This window comes from Lonchura striata, chromosome 13 (genome assembly GCF_046129695.1).
Source record: "Lonchura striata isolate bLonStr1 chromosome 13, bLonStr1.mat, whole genome shotgun sequence".
Taxonomy (NCBI): Eukaryota; Metazoa; Chordata; class Aves; order Passeriformes; family Estrildidae; genus Lonchura; species Lonchura striata.
Window position 1 is genome coordinate 14,932,665 of NC_134615.1, and position 16,800 is coordinate 14,949,464.

The 16,800-nt window shown below is 38.1% G+C and overlaps 1 protein-coding gene across 2 annotated transcripts in view; it reads right to left on the minus strand.

Moving 5' to 3' along the window:
* SLC7A6 (solute carrier family 7 member 6) overlaps window positions 1–16,800 on the minus strand; it is a 27,260-nt gene extending 10,460 nt beyond the window's left edge. The window contains exons 1-5 of one of the 2 annotated variants that reach the window (XM_021535245.3): window positions 16,720–16,800; window positions 10,619–11,182; window positions 6,715–6,840; window positions 4,834–4,978; window positions 2,233–2,356 (exon numbers count right to left, since the gene is read on the minus strand). In XM_021535245.3, the coding sequence (XP_021390920.2) occupies window positions 2,233–2,356; window positions 4,834–4,978; window positions 6,715–6,840; window positions 10,619–11,141 (918 nt within the window). In that variant the 5' untranslated portion in view covers window positions 11,142–11,182; window positions 16,720–16,800. The remainder of the gene's footprint in view (window positions 1–2,232; window positions 2,357–4,833; window positions 4,979–6,714; window positions 6,841–10,618; window positions 11,183–16,719) is intronic. The other variant, XM_021535243.3, reaches the window with a different exon arrangement.

Genomic DNA, 16,800 nt, shown 5'->3' on the forward strand with positions numbered 1-16,800 from the left:
ATTATCTTGTATTACTGGCAACACCTTTACAGGGAGAAAAAAGTACCAATGCAGTAAGAAGTCCAGCATAAAATTTCCACTTCATTTTTAGGTCACCAAATACAATTCTATGGCAAGAGAACCAGCACTACTCTGCTGCATTAATACACTGCATTCCTACTTGCATGTAAGATGTCTCTTCTGTACAGCCCACATCAAAATTTCCCATGTCAGCTCCAATAGTAAAATAGTTCAATTTATATTTTCATGGAGGTGCTTAAGATATTTGATCTAAGCCTTCTTAGGTGTTTATCCTCTTCTTAGCATCTCTAATAGCTAGCTGTAGAACAAGGGTTCAGTGTTTCCCAAGTCTCTTACCCATCTCATACTGAAAATATAATATAGCACTCTCAAGTTTAACTCAGCTTTTCAGCTTGGACTCCAAAGCCAGAGAACTTCCTTGTAGCTGCCATTGGGAGTGTTGCACTCGCAGTGAATTACAGCTAGCTCCAAGAAAGAAGGCAAATAACTTACTGACCTCACCCTCTAAAAGCAACTGCCTGCCCCTAATGAAGAGTTCTTCAGTTTTAAGGTATGGAATGTGCTCTTCATCCCAAGAAACCTTACTGGGAAGTGCCTGTGCAAGCAAAGAAGATGAACATGACACTGATGGCTAAGGACAAGCAGATTTTCCTTTTCAGAAAAGAAGCTAGTGAAGCCAATGAAGAAAGAGAAGTAATACCAAAAGTCTAAAAAGAACTTAAACACTTCTGTCTGAATTCAGTTAGAAAAAAAGATTCTCAACATTTATTAAACTACACCAAATAAAAATAAAACAGCTAAAACACACAGCCTCCCACATTCCAGTTCATTGAGGAAGCATGGCAAAGCAAAGCAAGCCTGCTCTAGAATACAAGAGCACCAGAGTGAACTGATGGATCTACACTGGACTCACAGGATGATATTCAAAGATGCAACTAAGTCATCCTCTTTATCCCCTGTTTGCTGACAAAGTTGTACAGCTCCAAGAAAGATTACAGCTGGTTATGCATGAAAACCAACTGTTTGCTTCAACCAGTTTTAGCTCTTCCAAGTAAAAGAAGTAAGCTGCCAAGTATCCCCTATTGTAGGAACTCAATCAAGACCCACAGACATGACCAAACACAGGAAGCAGGTACCAAGCTGTGCACTGTATGTTTCCTGTCAGGAGACAAAACAGCCCAGAAAGTACTTGTGGAGCCAGCTGCCATTCTCACAGACAGAAAAACACAACAGTAGTCTCAAACAACATAAAAAAAGGTTATTCAGTAACAGTTAAAGATGAGATAAAATGTCTGCTCTTCTTTATTTGTGTTTGCGCTACAGAGTAATTTTCATTTGCATAAAACTTAATAGCAAAGGTTGTGATGGTTTCCATAAGGAGGTAAAACAGCAGTCAACTATGAAACTCTGACAGGAATCATTGAAAAAGTGAGTTTGACACGATCAGCAACTATCTGAAGAGCATTTGCAGAACTTTTAAGCTCATTGTTGCTGTATCACTTAAATTACTTCAACAAAAATCTTTAAAAATCAGTTTCTTAGCCCCAACACTGGGACTACATCACATGAAGCCAATTGTGTTGTAAAAAGAGGACGTTTTATCACTTCTTTTCCCATATAATCCCTTGGTATGATTTCTTTTGCCTCACAGCCACCAAGAAAAACAGCCCACAATGTGATCAGGAAAGATACATTCATATTTCTTTTACTCAGAATTTTTTGTCCTTCTGAAACCGGAATAAGCTTCACCCCTTTACAGTTCAAAGCATCTTCACTTTATAGGAGAAAACCACTTCTTCTCAAAATAGCAACAAGAAGGCTCAAATGTAACTGCTGCTTGATTGCTCCAGAGACTCTAAAATGCAGTAATATTGCAACCACATTATTTTAAAAATTCATCTATGTAATTTTCAGCCTACAGCAACTTTCACCAACTGCATAAAGGGCAATAAGCAATCTGTATCTTGTATCATATGCAGAATATCCGAGCAGATTAAAGTGCCTCATTTTCATCGTATTTTTTTGAATAGCTTAATTCTCACCTCCTTTCTTCTTTTATCCACTGAATACAATGCTCTAAGTCTTCTTTAAAGATTCCACTGAGGATAAAACTCTCTTCCACCACCCAGAGTATCTGGATTTTGCTCATACCCTTACCAATCATTTTTTAAGCAATCTCAAACATTCATTTGTAACACTTGGTCAACTTACCACTGCCACAGCATCACTAGAGAGAACAGCATCAACATCCAGCACAGTATAATAAGCTATATTGGTCATAATATAGATAATAGTCACAATTGGCATAGACACTGCAATAGCCAGGGGCAAGTTCCTGTAAGACAAAAAAAAAAACCAAAACTCCACAACTCACAACTGCAGAAAAAGACAAATTACATTAGTAACAGATTGAAGTTTTTTGTTTGTATCATTTACAATACACAGAAAAGTAATGAAGCTAGCATAAAGATCTCCCAAAAGTTATCTCTGGAATCAGAGTTTATTTGCTTTTATAACTAGAAATTCTAATATAGAAGACTGGAAAAAATATGGTTTTTATAGTAACTTAAAACCTAAATTATGTGTAAAAAGGGATTCTCTGAATGAATCAGAATGACTGCTCTTCAAACACTCTAACTTCAAGGTTTCCAGATCTGTAGTAACAGCCTTCAAACTTGCATGCTTTAAATTATTTCCTAATGTCCATGTTAATTATCACATTTAGAACCCGAAGAGGCAGAGCTCTGAGGTACTGCATTCATTCTCCCTGGGGAATGGGGCTGTCCTTTCAGCACTTACTTCTGGAACTGATGCAGGGAGATTTATTAAACCAAACTCCTGCTCTTCTCATCTGCACTAATCACTGCAGAGAACAAACTAAGTGGGCTGCACAACAGAGATGCAGATCCAAAACTGCTGAACAGCCACGAGCCCCAGCACATGGTGTATCTTAAATAGCAAACACAGGTCCAGAACGCTTTACAAAAACAAGAGGAACAGGAAACTGCTAACCTTTAGATGTGAGCAGGTAAGAGCTAACTGTGAGATAAACTCACAGCCCTGAGTGTGCAGCTCCACAGAAACAAACTACAGAGCAGAAATAGATTTTTAATGTCAGGCTTTGGCTTTTCTCAGTCTTATTCATTCCTCAAACCTCACAGGAATATTCAAACGTTTCAAAAGGGGAAGCAGAATTGAGAGCGTTACTCTCACATTTGCCCAGTTTGAATACAAACACAGCAGGGTGACACTGATGTGCATTTGCCATGAACATTGTTTCCAATAACAACAACAAAAATCCTGGAAAAACAAAACTCCAAAGCATAAAAATGATCAGTCTGACTGAAACTTTCCTCAAAAACTTCCTGAGCTGCAGAAGTCCAGCTGTTTCTGTCTGCTGCCATGGAAGCGGAAAAACAAACATACTCCACAATCCTCCATATAAATCAGTAAATTAGTAACTGGGAGTTCTGACTCCTCTTTCAGGTTGCACACTCATAGTAATAGACCCGTGAATCCCAGCACAGAGAAGAAAAAGAAGCAGAAAACTGTGAATTTAATTCAGAAATATTACACGACATAACAAAAATCTGAAATAGCATTTTAAAGACTTTGCATCATCCAAGATTAAAGCCAAGGGATGATGTCAAACATAGTTTGTGGATTGCAGCTTTTGGGTGGACAAGCATGAAGGCACTGTCAATCAAGTGAACACAAAAAATATGTAATTCTTGTAGTAATTTTGTAGAAGTCTGGAATACTTCATTATTCCCAAGAACTGTCAATGCAGAACTTGAAGTTCACTTTACCAGCTACCATTCCACCAAGAATGAAGCTTGTATTAGGCACTGATGCCTATCAGCAAACGACTATGAAGAAATTTTCATCAGCTAAATATCCTTTGAAAAAAGTTGTTTTTTCAAAACAATGCATTTAATAGAAGAGCTATCAAACTGATAACAGAGAACACTACACTAACTTTAAAAAGAAAAGGCACTGTAACAATACTCAAAAAAGAAGCTTTTCAGCAGAAAAAGGCCGCAATTTGAAGGACCAAATGACTGATGAAAATACAAAATGTGTGTCTTCTGAATATGTGTATCAAATCTTTGCAAGAGGATATAAAGAACCAAACTGTCAATTCAATCTAACTAAAAATAGCTAGGTTGTTTTAAAAGTACTTATCCACTATTTTAATAGAGAGCTTTCCTGGTTAGATAAATGCCCAGCATAATATTCAACATCCAACACAGAAGGGAATAAACTGCAAAAGTCAAAATCAGTCTGGAGAACTAAAAAAAAATTTCTCATTATTCTTCATCATTCAGTTACAGCAATCTAAGCTGTTAATTGTAACAGGATGCAAAAATTATCAAAGGAGATTCTATTCTAACATAAAAGTGTCTGCTTACAGATTCACAATTGGGCAAGAATAGCCAGTCACACTTTCATGGAAAATATTAATATTCTTAAATACGAAATCAGAATGACTGCACAGTAAACACAGACAACATTTAGGTACCAATGCAACAATGACACCTATTATAATAAATTGTAACAACATCTGGAACTGAGAGCTTATCTAGCACTGAATACAGCGTCCTGCCATCATCTACACTTAATTGTTCTTATGTTTTAATTTCTTTTTAACTTTAAATGGAGTTTAGTGAATCTCTGCTAGTGGCCACCCACAGCCTCACCAGTAGAGCAGTTCTACTAATTTCTGCATAAGCTCTGAAATTATTAGTGAATAACAGCCACAAACCCAGCAACTTGGGAACCATCCACATCTAGAAAGCTCAAATCATTTACCTTTCTGGGTTTTTGATTTCTTCTGTTACATAATTGAGTGTATCCCAGCCAGAGTAAGAAAACAAGGCAGAATATAAGGCAAGGGAGATTTCTCCAATATCAGAAGAGGATCCCTCAAAAGAGTTCTTAAAGTGTCCTGTGTGTCCTGTGTGGAAAAGATGCAATGAAGGACAGGATAATACAATACAGTAAGTAATATTTTTCCATGTGCCACGCAATTACAAATACACCTCAGAAACCCTAATTCCTTCAAATCTGCTTATTAAGACATTTTTTCCAAACTACTTCATGTTTTAGCCATGAGAATAAGCATGGCATTTAAATCTACTAAAAATTATTCGCTGTGTATGATATTGTTCTACAGTTAAACACCTGGTTTGTCCACAGTAGCACAAGAAGTTCAGGAACATTAAGTTCAGACTAAGCTATAAACAATTGGCAATGACAGTACTCAGGTTAAATGTGGGGGTTTATAAAATATATATATAAAATAACCCACTCTATTCTTCTATATCCTTTTAAATTTTCAAACATTTTGCCTATGCAGAAAACAAAGATTACAAGTTACTTAGATAACTATGACAAGAGAACCCTACACAAACACTTACAAAGATGTTTAAGGTTTTGCTACTAATAATAGAAAACTGAGAAAAATTTAAAAAGAATAAAGTATTCCTGATAAGATAAAATTTTCCCAAGCTAAAAGTGTGTGTTTTTTGGACCAGTATTTATGAAAACTTGTGCAATCTTTTGACTGTAAGCAAGCCAAGACAAGTTCATCAATCATAGTTTAATATTCAGACTCTATATACATAAACACACACAGAACCACCAAAAACAGAAAGGCAAGTTATTGTGTAACTCCAAAACATGCCCTATATTATGCATCCTGAAGTGTTTAGACTCCATTAAAACTGTAATATTTGAAGCCTCTAAAATATCTTATTTCTCTTTTCTACTTTTTATCCAAATCAAACATTGCTACTCCTTTGGCACAGGTGAGTAACTGCTGAGTTAGGAACAGAAAATGGAGACAATGTCAACAAAATTATATGTGAACAAGCTTGGTATCTACAAAACAAGGGACGGGCAGATGTGTTAAGGACTAAACCTGGTGCTCACATATGCATATTCTTGATTGGTTCACAGTAATTATCTTGTTCATGAACTTTCAACAATAACCAGTTAAGAGCAAAGCACATAAATTGATAGATTGCCAGGGAAAGACAGCCCTTTGTGGTAGCTTTGAACACAGGATAGTTTTCTTAAGCTAACACACCAACAAATTCTTTCCAAAGGAAGGGCTAAGAACAAAACTAAGTTCAGAATTTCTCTTAACTTGAAGACATAATGCCCAACACACACACTTCTAATTGTCAACAGCTATAACAGAACTCAGGCTTTGAGCAAAACCAGAGCTGTTTTATATACCTACATATTCTTAGCACATTTGTGCCTTAAGTTCAGACACTTTCAGGCCACAGATTCCTTTTGTAAAATAAATTCAATTTATCTCACTGTAGAGATGTTCCTTAGAGAAATTTGTAACTTTCATCACTCTCACGGTATTTTGCTGTCTCTGTGTATTGCTGTTTTCACTTCCTTTTTAATTCTGTACTGCAGGCTGTAAATAACACAACATTGCTGAACAGTCAATTATCTTCTTTTACCATGTTCAAAGTCAACTGAGATAAGATGGATATCTTATGACACAGTATCATGATAATGCCTAGCATTAGTATTACTGGTATTTTCAAGGTGGCTGTATTATACTTTTTTCACTGAGGCATTCCATAAAATATATAGAGGTAGCTTACAGTCTTTAGATCACTCAATTTAATTGATAAGCACAAACCTTTGCTTCCAATTTTACAAGCTTACCCTGGCATATTTGAACAAGTCCAGCAATGATGATAGCAATAAGAGCAGCAACTTTAGCATAAGTAAATATATCCTGCACACGTGTGCCCCACTTTACATAGGCACAATTTATAAATGTCAAAAGACCTAGAAAAGGAAGAAAAAAAGAAAAATTAAAAGACTATTTGAACAATGGTCAGTTTAACTCACTTTTCAAAGCTTTTAATTGTCATCTAAATATGCACTTACTTGTTATATTAATAGTTAGGTCAAACTAAGCCAAATACACAGGTACTGAAAACACACTGGTTTCAACACACCAGCAGGAAACAGATGCTTTAAACACTGTTTCAACAGACAGAAGGAAATACTTTCCTGTTCTCTAACTACATGCCCATTTTCCTAATGTCACCCCTCATCAACTGAACTCTGCAACTACCTTGAAACTAAAGAAACTGCTACATGAAAAGGTTTCTTTATGCTTCATTAGGTTGAGGATGAGTTCAACATCCATGGAGTAGCTGCAATGCCAAGTATGGTTACAGGTACAGTACAATGCTATTTTCCAGTTCTACTGAACTGTATTATGAAGAGAGAACATACTGATTTTACAAGGGCATGTAGCGAGAGGACAAGGGGTAATGGCTTTAACCAGAAAGAAGGTAGATTACATTGGATTAGATTAGGTGTCATCAAGAAATTCTTCCATGTGAGGGTCATGAAGCACTGGCACAGGCTGTCCAGAGAAGCTGGGGGTGCCCCATTCCTGGAAGTGTTCAAGGCCAGGTTAGATGGGGCTTGGAGCAACCTGTGATAGTGGAATGTGTCCCTGCCCATGGCAGGGAGTTGGCATGAGATGATCCTCAAGGTCCCTTCCAATCTAAACCATTCTGTGGTTCTAATGAGCATGTGCCTTACTAATACAACAGTAGTCTGGATTTTTACAAACTGGTAGGAAGCAATGAGTATTCTGAATATCTTTAGTCCTCAATCCCAAAATAAATTAGTCAGACCTATTTCACAAGATTGCAATGAAACTTGAGACTTCCAGATCTCACAAATATTTTGCAGTTGCTGACCAAACTTACTCACATGATCAACTTCCCCAAGACAGTTCTCATGACTCCCAGCATTTTGCTTTTGCATTCATTACCTTTCTCTGAAGTGGAGAGCCAGACAACCTTTGCTGGAACTCAAGGGCTGTATACTAAATAGGATTCAGTATCTTCATTACTCTTTATTTAACAAAATCATAATTTGGTACATATTTTTCTTAGCCAAATTATCGCTATATAATTGAAATTTCTGTATTGGAAGCAGTACTTCTCCCAAATCTCTGTTTTCTCTCTAGCTAGATAAAAAGTGTTTATTTACTATTGTACTTTTTATCTCCATAAAGTTTTCTTGCACTACATCTTTTAAACATGCATATAAGTAAAACATAAAATTGACTGTTTCAGAAGGTGGAAGTAAATAAAAATTAAATAAAAAGATATTATTTCCTTTCCCATAATCCATGAATACCATTATGCTATTGAAATAAAAATGATCTTAGCACAGCTACCAAATTGAAAGCAATAACTTTTAAAATATAACAAAAGAAAGGTAATGATCGGATAAGTACAGCACTGGTATGTTACACAGTCTGGACAAGCTGGATGAGGTTCAACTGAGTGTGGCAAGAAGAGGGGGGAAAAAAAAATCCAGTCATATCAAATTTCAAAAGTCAGGACTGCTGCAGCTCCCAAAGAGCCTTCAGGAAAGAAAACAACTCTGCTCTTCAGTATTAGTGACTGGAGTATTTGCTTGCTGGGTTTATTTCAGACATATTTTTCAAAGCAACTTTCATTTGGATTAATTATTATTAGTGAGTTAGGGCTTGGTCTCTACTTGAGATGAAATGATACTCTGATACCTTATAAGGGAAAAAAAAGTAAGATTATCAATATTCTGAATAAGCCACATCTCTCTGTCTTTTGCTAACAATACTATTTTCTTCAACTTAATTATTGTTTAGCCACTTAAAGTTTTTGAGAACTCTCAAGTTTAGCTCTGTAGCACCAGATGACACCCCACTGCCAAAATGATTGTCAAAGTAATGCTGCATAACACAAAAGACTGTTCTCACACTAGCTTTATTATTGCTATTACTAAAATTAAAAAACCCCAACAAACAAAACTAAAAGTAAACCCCACAACAAACCCACCCAGTCTCACATGCAATCTGTACCTAACCAATGTGCAGACTTCCACTCCCAGCAGCTTCATTATTAAGGGATTAATCATATCCAGAGCTAGGGATCTGACAAACAACATTAGCCATGCCAAGACGGGGAGAAGTCTAAGCTTTAACAGCTAAATTAAGCTGTAGAGCAGGGATGAGTCTTAGCACTGACACTCAGAGCAGGGCAGAACAAGCATTTAAACCATAAAACAGTCTGGTAAAGTAAATTCTTCCACCTTCCTGAGAGTGATCCTGCTGTCATGTGTCTCTACTAAAAAAGAGGTGCTAAATCCTCTTTATTAGCAGCATATGTAGAGGACATCACAGTGTTTTTCTATACCTACTATATAATTTTAATTTAATCACTTTGTCTTAATTTCTTGCTTTTTAACAAGCTCCTTTTTATAAGGGCTAACTGCCCTCAGAGTGAGGGGATACTTAAATGGAAGAGCAGATTCCCCCGCAATCCTTAATCTGTGCCAAGATACCTTGGGACAATACCTGTTTAAGGAATGTGAACATGACACTACAGGCCCTTCACTCATTTGGAAGAAGGAGGGAACAGAACTGATTAAACTGACAGATCTCCTGGAAGAAGTTTGTGACTATTTTTTCCCCCTATCTGGTCCTCAACCAGGATGTTAATGCTTCCATAACAGTAAAAAAATAACCAGAATGGAAGAGGAAGCTGCAATCATCATAATCAGTTACAGAGGTCAACTATCCAAAGTACCTGCTACTGCTCTGTCATTTCCTTTTTCTTATCCTTTATAGACAACTCCAATAAGGAACATTAGAGCTCTTCCAACAGATGCCTCAAAAAGGAACCAGCTAGAAGCAGCACATATCCTTGCAGCATATTGTTGGCAGTAAAATAGTCCAAGTTCTGTGCTAGCTTTTTGATACAAAATCGTGTCAATACAGTGACAGGCTCCAGAGCACACAGATATGGATCAGTACATCACAAAGCACTGTCCTACAGACTTACTGAAATACAGTTTTCACTGTTTTCTGGAAATGTAAAATATGTCTATAAACACTTTTAATAGGAAACACCTAAAATTAAATAAGACACACACAATTCAATCATACAGTATCATTCTCTTGATGTCCTAGTTTGAAGTGTGTGGGCAGCTGTTCCTCTGTATTGACTAACAGAGCTGGCTATATGAATACAAATACTTCAATATTTTATGTGCATGCAAAATTTCCACTTTTCAAAACAGCTTTACCACACATACTGTTGTACTGATTTTACAGTTAATCCCAAGTATGAAGAATAATCTTGAATGAATAATTTTTTGAAACCAGAGTAGTAACTGAAGCATGTAACCATTGAGAAACTATTGCAAACCAAATTATATTAGAATTTACAGAATAAGAGCCATTTTGCAATAGGTCTTAAGAATATCCCGAGGTTTGATTTAAAATACCTCTCTCAATGGAAAACAATTTTTAACCCATTTTTGCCACGTAAGTAAGCTTGGAAGAGCTCAATACTTGTTTCTGCTTCCAAATGAGAAAATGGTCATTCACTGACTGAACACCTTCAAGTTTCTCACGTGCTGTAATTGTTCTTTCCCCCACTGTAATGCAAACCATTGCAGATCCAGCATGCACCAACTGTGAGCGTGGGTAAGATGTTTAATAAAACGTACCCTGGATAAAAACTTACCATAGTAAATTTCAATAAATACTTACATTCACAAGTAGCTGCTATGAGACGACAAGCCACATACGGAGGGTCGCAAGAAGGGAAGAAAGGCTGAATTATGTAGTTAGCAAAGGTGATGGCAATGATTGCCTGACTAGTTGGTTCAACAATCAGGAGTGATGTCCACAGACGAATAAAAGCAATGAAGCTCCCAAAAGACTCCAAGATATATGCATAGCTGGCTCCTGACTTTGTAATAGTGGTTCCAAGTTCAGCATAGCAGAGAGCTCCAAAGACTGAAAATATCCCTCCAATTGCCCAAATTATTAAAGACAATCCATAAGATCTGCTGTAGATGAGAACTCCTTTGGGCGAGACAAAGATACCTGAACCAATCATGTTGCCTACTATAAGGCTTATCCCATTTATTAAAGATATTTCTTTCTTCAGTTGCATTGTATTTTGGTCTCCATCCTTTGTTCTAAGTGTATCTGTCCTTTCTGATTTATTGACGGGGCTGTATTCAGCCAGTGAAATTTGTGATTTTGTATAATCTGTCCTTTCTGCCATTGTAGAAAGACTGTGAATTCTCCACGACTCCAAATCACAATCTAAAACAAAATATAGATAGCTGAAATCATTTTTATTATCCCAGGATTTTCCTGCAAAATCTTCTTTCCACCTTTTTACCCTATGATTTACAAATATAAATTAAGATATTTCCTTTTGTTGCTTCAAGTTTGGTTCTTTTTACACAAAGTCAAATTCATGCACAGTTAAACAGCAACCCCTACAAACCAAGAGACAAATTCCTATATAACCTTCAATGAAAGAGGAACTGCTACCATCAGGAAAACAAACAAAACTGTAGGAAGGACAGAATTAAAGGACTCCTATCTTGAGAAGACCAGAAGAAAAGCCAGAAAGTAGGTCAGAGATAAGGAAGCACCACGAGACCGAGGTGGAAGTTCTAAGCATGAACATAGACGTACTGCAATACTAAAAATCCCAATCCAATTACTGTGCTTACACAGGCAATTTATGAGTTATCTAGTAACAGGTTATCTAGCAATATGCCCTCGTGTTATCAATGCACTGAGGGCTCTTGCTGAGGGCCACAGGCAGAGGAACTCACTCCACACTGCCCTTGACCCAACCCTTGACTTCTGACACCACAGCTCTTCGCTCCCTCCCCAGAACTCTCTATCCCCATCTCACTGCCTCTGTACTCAGTTATCTAAAAGTACAGCCTGTACATAAAAACCCACAGTAGTTGCAATCCAAATTCCTCCATTAGCAGTTGTATTTAACAGTACCTAAGGACACAGAAATTAACTTTTTCCTCTGCTTCAGAATTGACTGACTGGAAAAGAGCCACCTTTTTCTGAAGTCTCTAGAAAATGCTCCCATGCCTTCCAAAAGCAAGTTACTGCTAATAAAATCTCTCAGTTCAAGAAGACATTGATAATTCTGAATAAGACCCATTAGACCTATTTTACAAAAGTTTAAGATCACTAGCTTATTAGTTGCATAAAAAAACAGGCCCTACATATCTACCCGAATTATTTTCATAACTATTCATTTGTCCTGCCCCTGATTCAACCTTTAGTGTACACTTCAGCTATTTAATATAGAATATAACAAAAAAATTAAAATCTGGGTCAATTAGAATAAAGCAGCTAATCTAGTGTGGGGTGGATTTTGTGTTTTTTGGGGGGTAACAATAAACATGTCAACTGAGACAACAAAAAACCTAAATATGGGAATTTTGAAAGGTCAACATGCAGTCACCCAAACTAAATGTACATCTAGTAACATATCAACATATCAACATCCTGTAGGCACACCTTTCTGGAGAGAATACTCCTCCTCTATCATAAAGCAAACACCTTGTATACTAAAGCACAGAGAATCTGACCTGACATCCCTGAACTAGAATGAAAATGTGAAAATTACAAAGATTATTTTCAATCAATTAAAGAAGTAACTTCTACTGAAATGGAGTACAAATTTTTAATTGAAAAATACTACATCATTCATCTTCAACTCATGAATCTTTAGAGACTGTGTTCTTTTAAATAATGCTAAGTTAGACCCTCAATCTGTTTAGCTGGATGTCTTCTGGTTCAATATTCCAAATAAACACTTTAAAGATGCTTAGTTACTAAATATATATTTTATCCTTTATATATTAACATCTAGTATCACAGATACATCAGAAGACATCAAATTTCACATTTATAATCAAAGAGAAAATTTTTAAACTTACAGACACTAATCACTGCCATTTCAGAACTAAAAAGCTTGAGTATTATAATGAGGCACCTCCAACAAAATTAACTACAAGAGAGGCATCCCCACAGTTTCAACAGATAAGTACAGCAAAATTGCAAAGGAAAACCAAAGTAAATTGATCACACCAGTTGTGTTTCTCTTGTTATTTATTCTTCCATCTATCTTGTGCCAAATTCATTTGCAACCAGTTACCACCTGACTTTCCGTTAGTGGTGTAGTAAAGTTTTCAAAAACACACGTGCTCTATAAATTCACATGATTATTTGTCTGATATGCTAGAGGAAGTTATTATCTGTAAATGCATATAATTTTTAATCAATTATAGATATGATGCAATAATCAGAAAGCTCTGCAAAATAGCAGAAAAAATAAACAAAGCAGATGTTTTCATTACTAATTTGGCTGTAAGAACTGGATTTAAAAGAACACTTGTGACCCATAAAAATATAATTCAACTCCAAACTATTTTTTTCCATGAAAAAACTTGGGATAGGACACTAGTTGCAAATGTTTTTTAGAAGGCAATTCACCCTGAACAAATGTCAGCAGAAAAAACAAGAATACTACAGCTATTATTATGACATCCAACTACCATTTGAGAGCGTGCCATCTTCATTTTCAGCCCTTACAGCAAAATGGCAAAACTATATAAATAAGTTAAGAACTGATCATGAATGTAAACCACCATTTTGGCATTTTGGTGGTAACTACACAGATTTAGAATTTCTTACTTACATATCCTAATCATTATTCCCATTTCTTCCTGAACACCTTCCAAAGCACACACATGTATCAGAAGCTTACACATTACTTGGACTACTCGGGCATTTTGATGATTTAAGTCAATTGAATAATTCAAATCACATCAAACCCGGTGTCTTAATGCAGAGCCAGTTTTGAACAAAGAGTAACCATCATTTATTTACCTCATGGTCTGGAGTTCAGAAGTGCATTTAATTACCCGCAACTACAAACTCTGTCACGTCAATTAGCAGCATGTGACTGCAGTTCTATACAGTTTTGTTAGCTATGACCTTGACTGCTTCTTGCCCTACTATCTCCACCCAAGAAAGAACAATCACACTATCTCTCAACCTAGACTCTTTTGTCCCCCAATTCTGCTTCTTCCCCTCCGAGCCTGCTTTTGTTATTCCCAGCTTTGGGAATCTGCCAACAACTAGTATTTGCTTGAAGGTGTGTACAGCAGATCAATGAAGATTTGATACTTCAGTCTCTTCCCTAGTCTTGTTTGTTTTATATGCCTTTTAAAGCCATCAGGGCAGGAATTTCTTATTTGCCCGAGTGACAAGTGACGTGATGCATTATACCACCTCTGACAAAATCAAAACTGTTGGCAGGCTTTTTTCTCTCAAGTACTCCACTTAATCTTAAGTGGAATCAGAATCTGCAGCTTTGGCCAACTGGAAAAACTTATCAAGAAAGAGGGAAAGCAGAGACTAGAGAAAACTGAAGCTATGTCAGAGAAAAAAAACCATATATTAAAATCCATGATTCTGTCATGAGATCATTATTTCAGTGGAAACAGAAAAGAGGCTTGGAGGAGGAGAACCAGAGACAAATAGTATACATTTTCTAAAATACAATAACCCTAATATACTGGAGCTAAAAATACTTTCAGAACAATCTCTAACGCTGCCAAACCTGACCACAGGAGTGCTATGGCTAATGCAGGGTTCTTTCTGCCTCCACACAAGCTAACCAACACGTGGATTTCCTCATCGCTCACCCTTGTGCAACACATCGTCTTCAACTCTTTTTTTTTTTTTTTTTGCTGATCACTGCAGCTGTGAGGAATCTTTTTGCTGATATATGTAGATTTTTTTTTTTTAACTGAAATTATTCTGCTGTTGGTATAGAAAGCTATGATATGAAACCAGGACCGAGTGACCTGAAACTTCACTTCAGTGTTTCAGTAAAAATGTATCTTCTGGTAAGGCCTATCACACTGCAGCTAGGTACCAGAGGAGCTGATGAAGGTTAACATGCAATTAGCAATGTACTAACACTGCATTACAGGGCGGCCCTCCTTTAACGGGAGGGAAAAAGGAACCATCTGCCAAGATCCTCTTTCTCCCACTGAGTCAGTTGTTCGACCTGGGATGAACCTACAAGTTATTTAATGACCAAGGTGAAGTACCAAACTGCTAAAAGCTGTGTTTGCTGTGCTTTTATACGATACTTGCTCATTAGCAAAGGTCTCTGATGCTCTTGCTTCTGTCTTCCTTAGCTCTTGATTGCATAAAACAACTCTCACTGTAGCAGCACAGCTTTACATACACATTTTGGCTGTTCACAAACACCAGATGTGTGTGTGAACTCCTATTTCTGAACACGACTGGCGCTATGAGCAATATTTAAGATTGCTCTATACAAGCAAACAGCATCACTTCAGGGAGTTAAGCACCAACAGGGCAAAGTCCAGAAATGCTTATTCATTGTAATGTATATATTTAGGAACCTCATAGTTTGAACATTTACATAGGAAAGGTTTAGATTTTGTCTAGGATATGTTTTTCTAATGAGAGAAGAATCATTGCCTTGCCATATATATGCTTAACAGACAGGAACCCCGCGCAAAAAAAAGCAATTCCCACTGTAAAGATCTAATCTGCTCAACCAAGTCTTTTGTGTTTGCACATACAAATACACCATCTTTAGCACAACATAAAATAAATCCTACCAACAAAATTTTGATCAGATAGAATTGGTTCTAACATCTGTTAAAAAAAAAGGACAAGGTACATTTATCATGTAAAAAAGTATGAAAAGAAGTATGGAAAAAAAAGTATGAAAGAACTATGACCGTTTCTTCACTTAATAGTTTATCAGTATGGTCGTAAGTAACATTTTCATATTTTTTGTATTTTTAGTTATTTTCATATTTCCAAGTTAAAAAATAGAAGTAAGCTCACAACAGGGACTTTGATCAGTCTTGATTTAGGCTGGGAGCACACAGAGTTGCTGCAGTGAGAGGAACATCTGGTGAAATGTATACAGGTAAAGACAGAAGCAACAATCATAAAGTTCATCATCTTATTTTTCATGCTGAGGAAGAAAAGCAGAAGCCTCTTCAAAGGAGGAAAATTAATGCTAAAATGGCACATGCTACACCCATGTGTACTCTTCAGGCGGCACTTACAGCTGCACCTGATCACATCGGAGATAATACGCTTCATTTAAAAACACATAAAACAATCAAATCACTACTAAAGCAGACCAGCGAGACAGGTGCGCTGGCCCGAGGGTCTCGCTGAGCCCCCTTCAGTGCCCGGCCACAGCCCGCGGGCAGGAACGATCCGCACGGGAATGACCCGCACAGGAATGATCGGTCCGCACCCTCCACACGGGAGGAACACGTGGCTTCACAAAGCCACCCTCGGGTCGCCATGAGGCGCCCGGGGGGCTGCGGCCGCCGGCCTGGGCGCCGCGGGGTCCCGCCGCACGAGGGGCGCGGCCACGGTGGCACCGCCGCTCCCGGAGCCCGCTCCGCTCCCCGCGGGCGGCGGTGACCCTCCTTCTCCTCACGGAATAAGCGAGGCTCACACCGCCCCGCCAAGGAAGTAGCTGCAGGCAGCCGCCTCGGGCGGGGGCTGTCAGAGCCGGGGCGCCCTTTAAACACAATACAGAAAAGCACACGGCGTTAATCTTCCACCGCACGCTTGCGGCAGCGCGGGTCGCCAAAGCCGCCGCCCCAGATGCTCCGCAGGGCAAGGCGCTGCCGCCGCAGCCTCTGCACCGAGGCCGCTCCCTGCCCGCCTTCCCTCTAGGTGCAGGGAGCCGAAGGAAAGCGGGGAAGGAAGCCGAAACCCCCCCCGGGCTGCGCCGGCCGTACCGCGTTACCTCCGCTCCCGCGGAGCCGCCTCGGGATGCTGCCGCCCGTTGCCACCCGAGACGCGATGGCGGCCCCTCAACC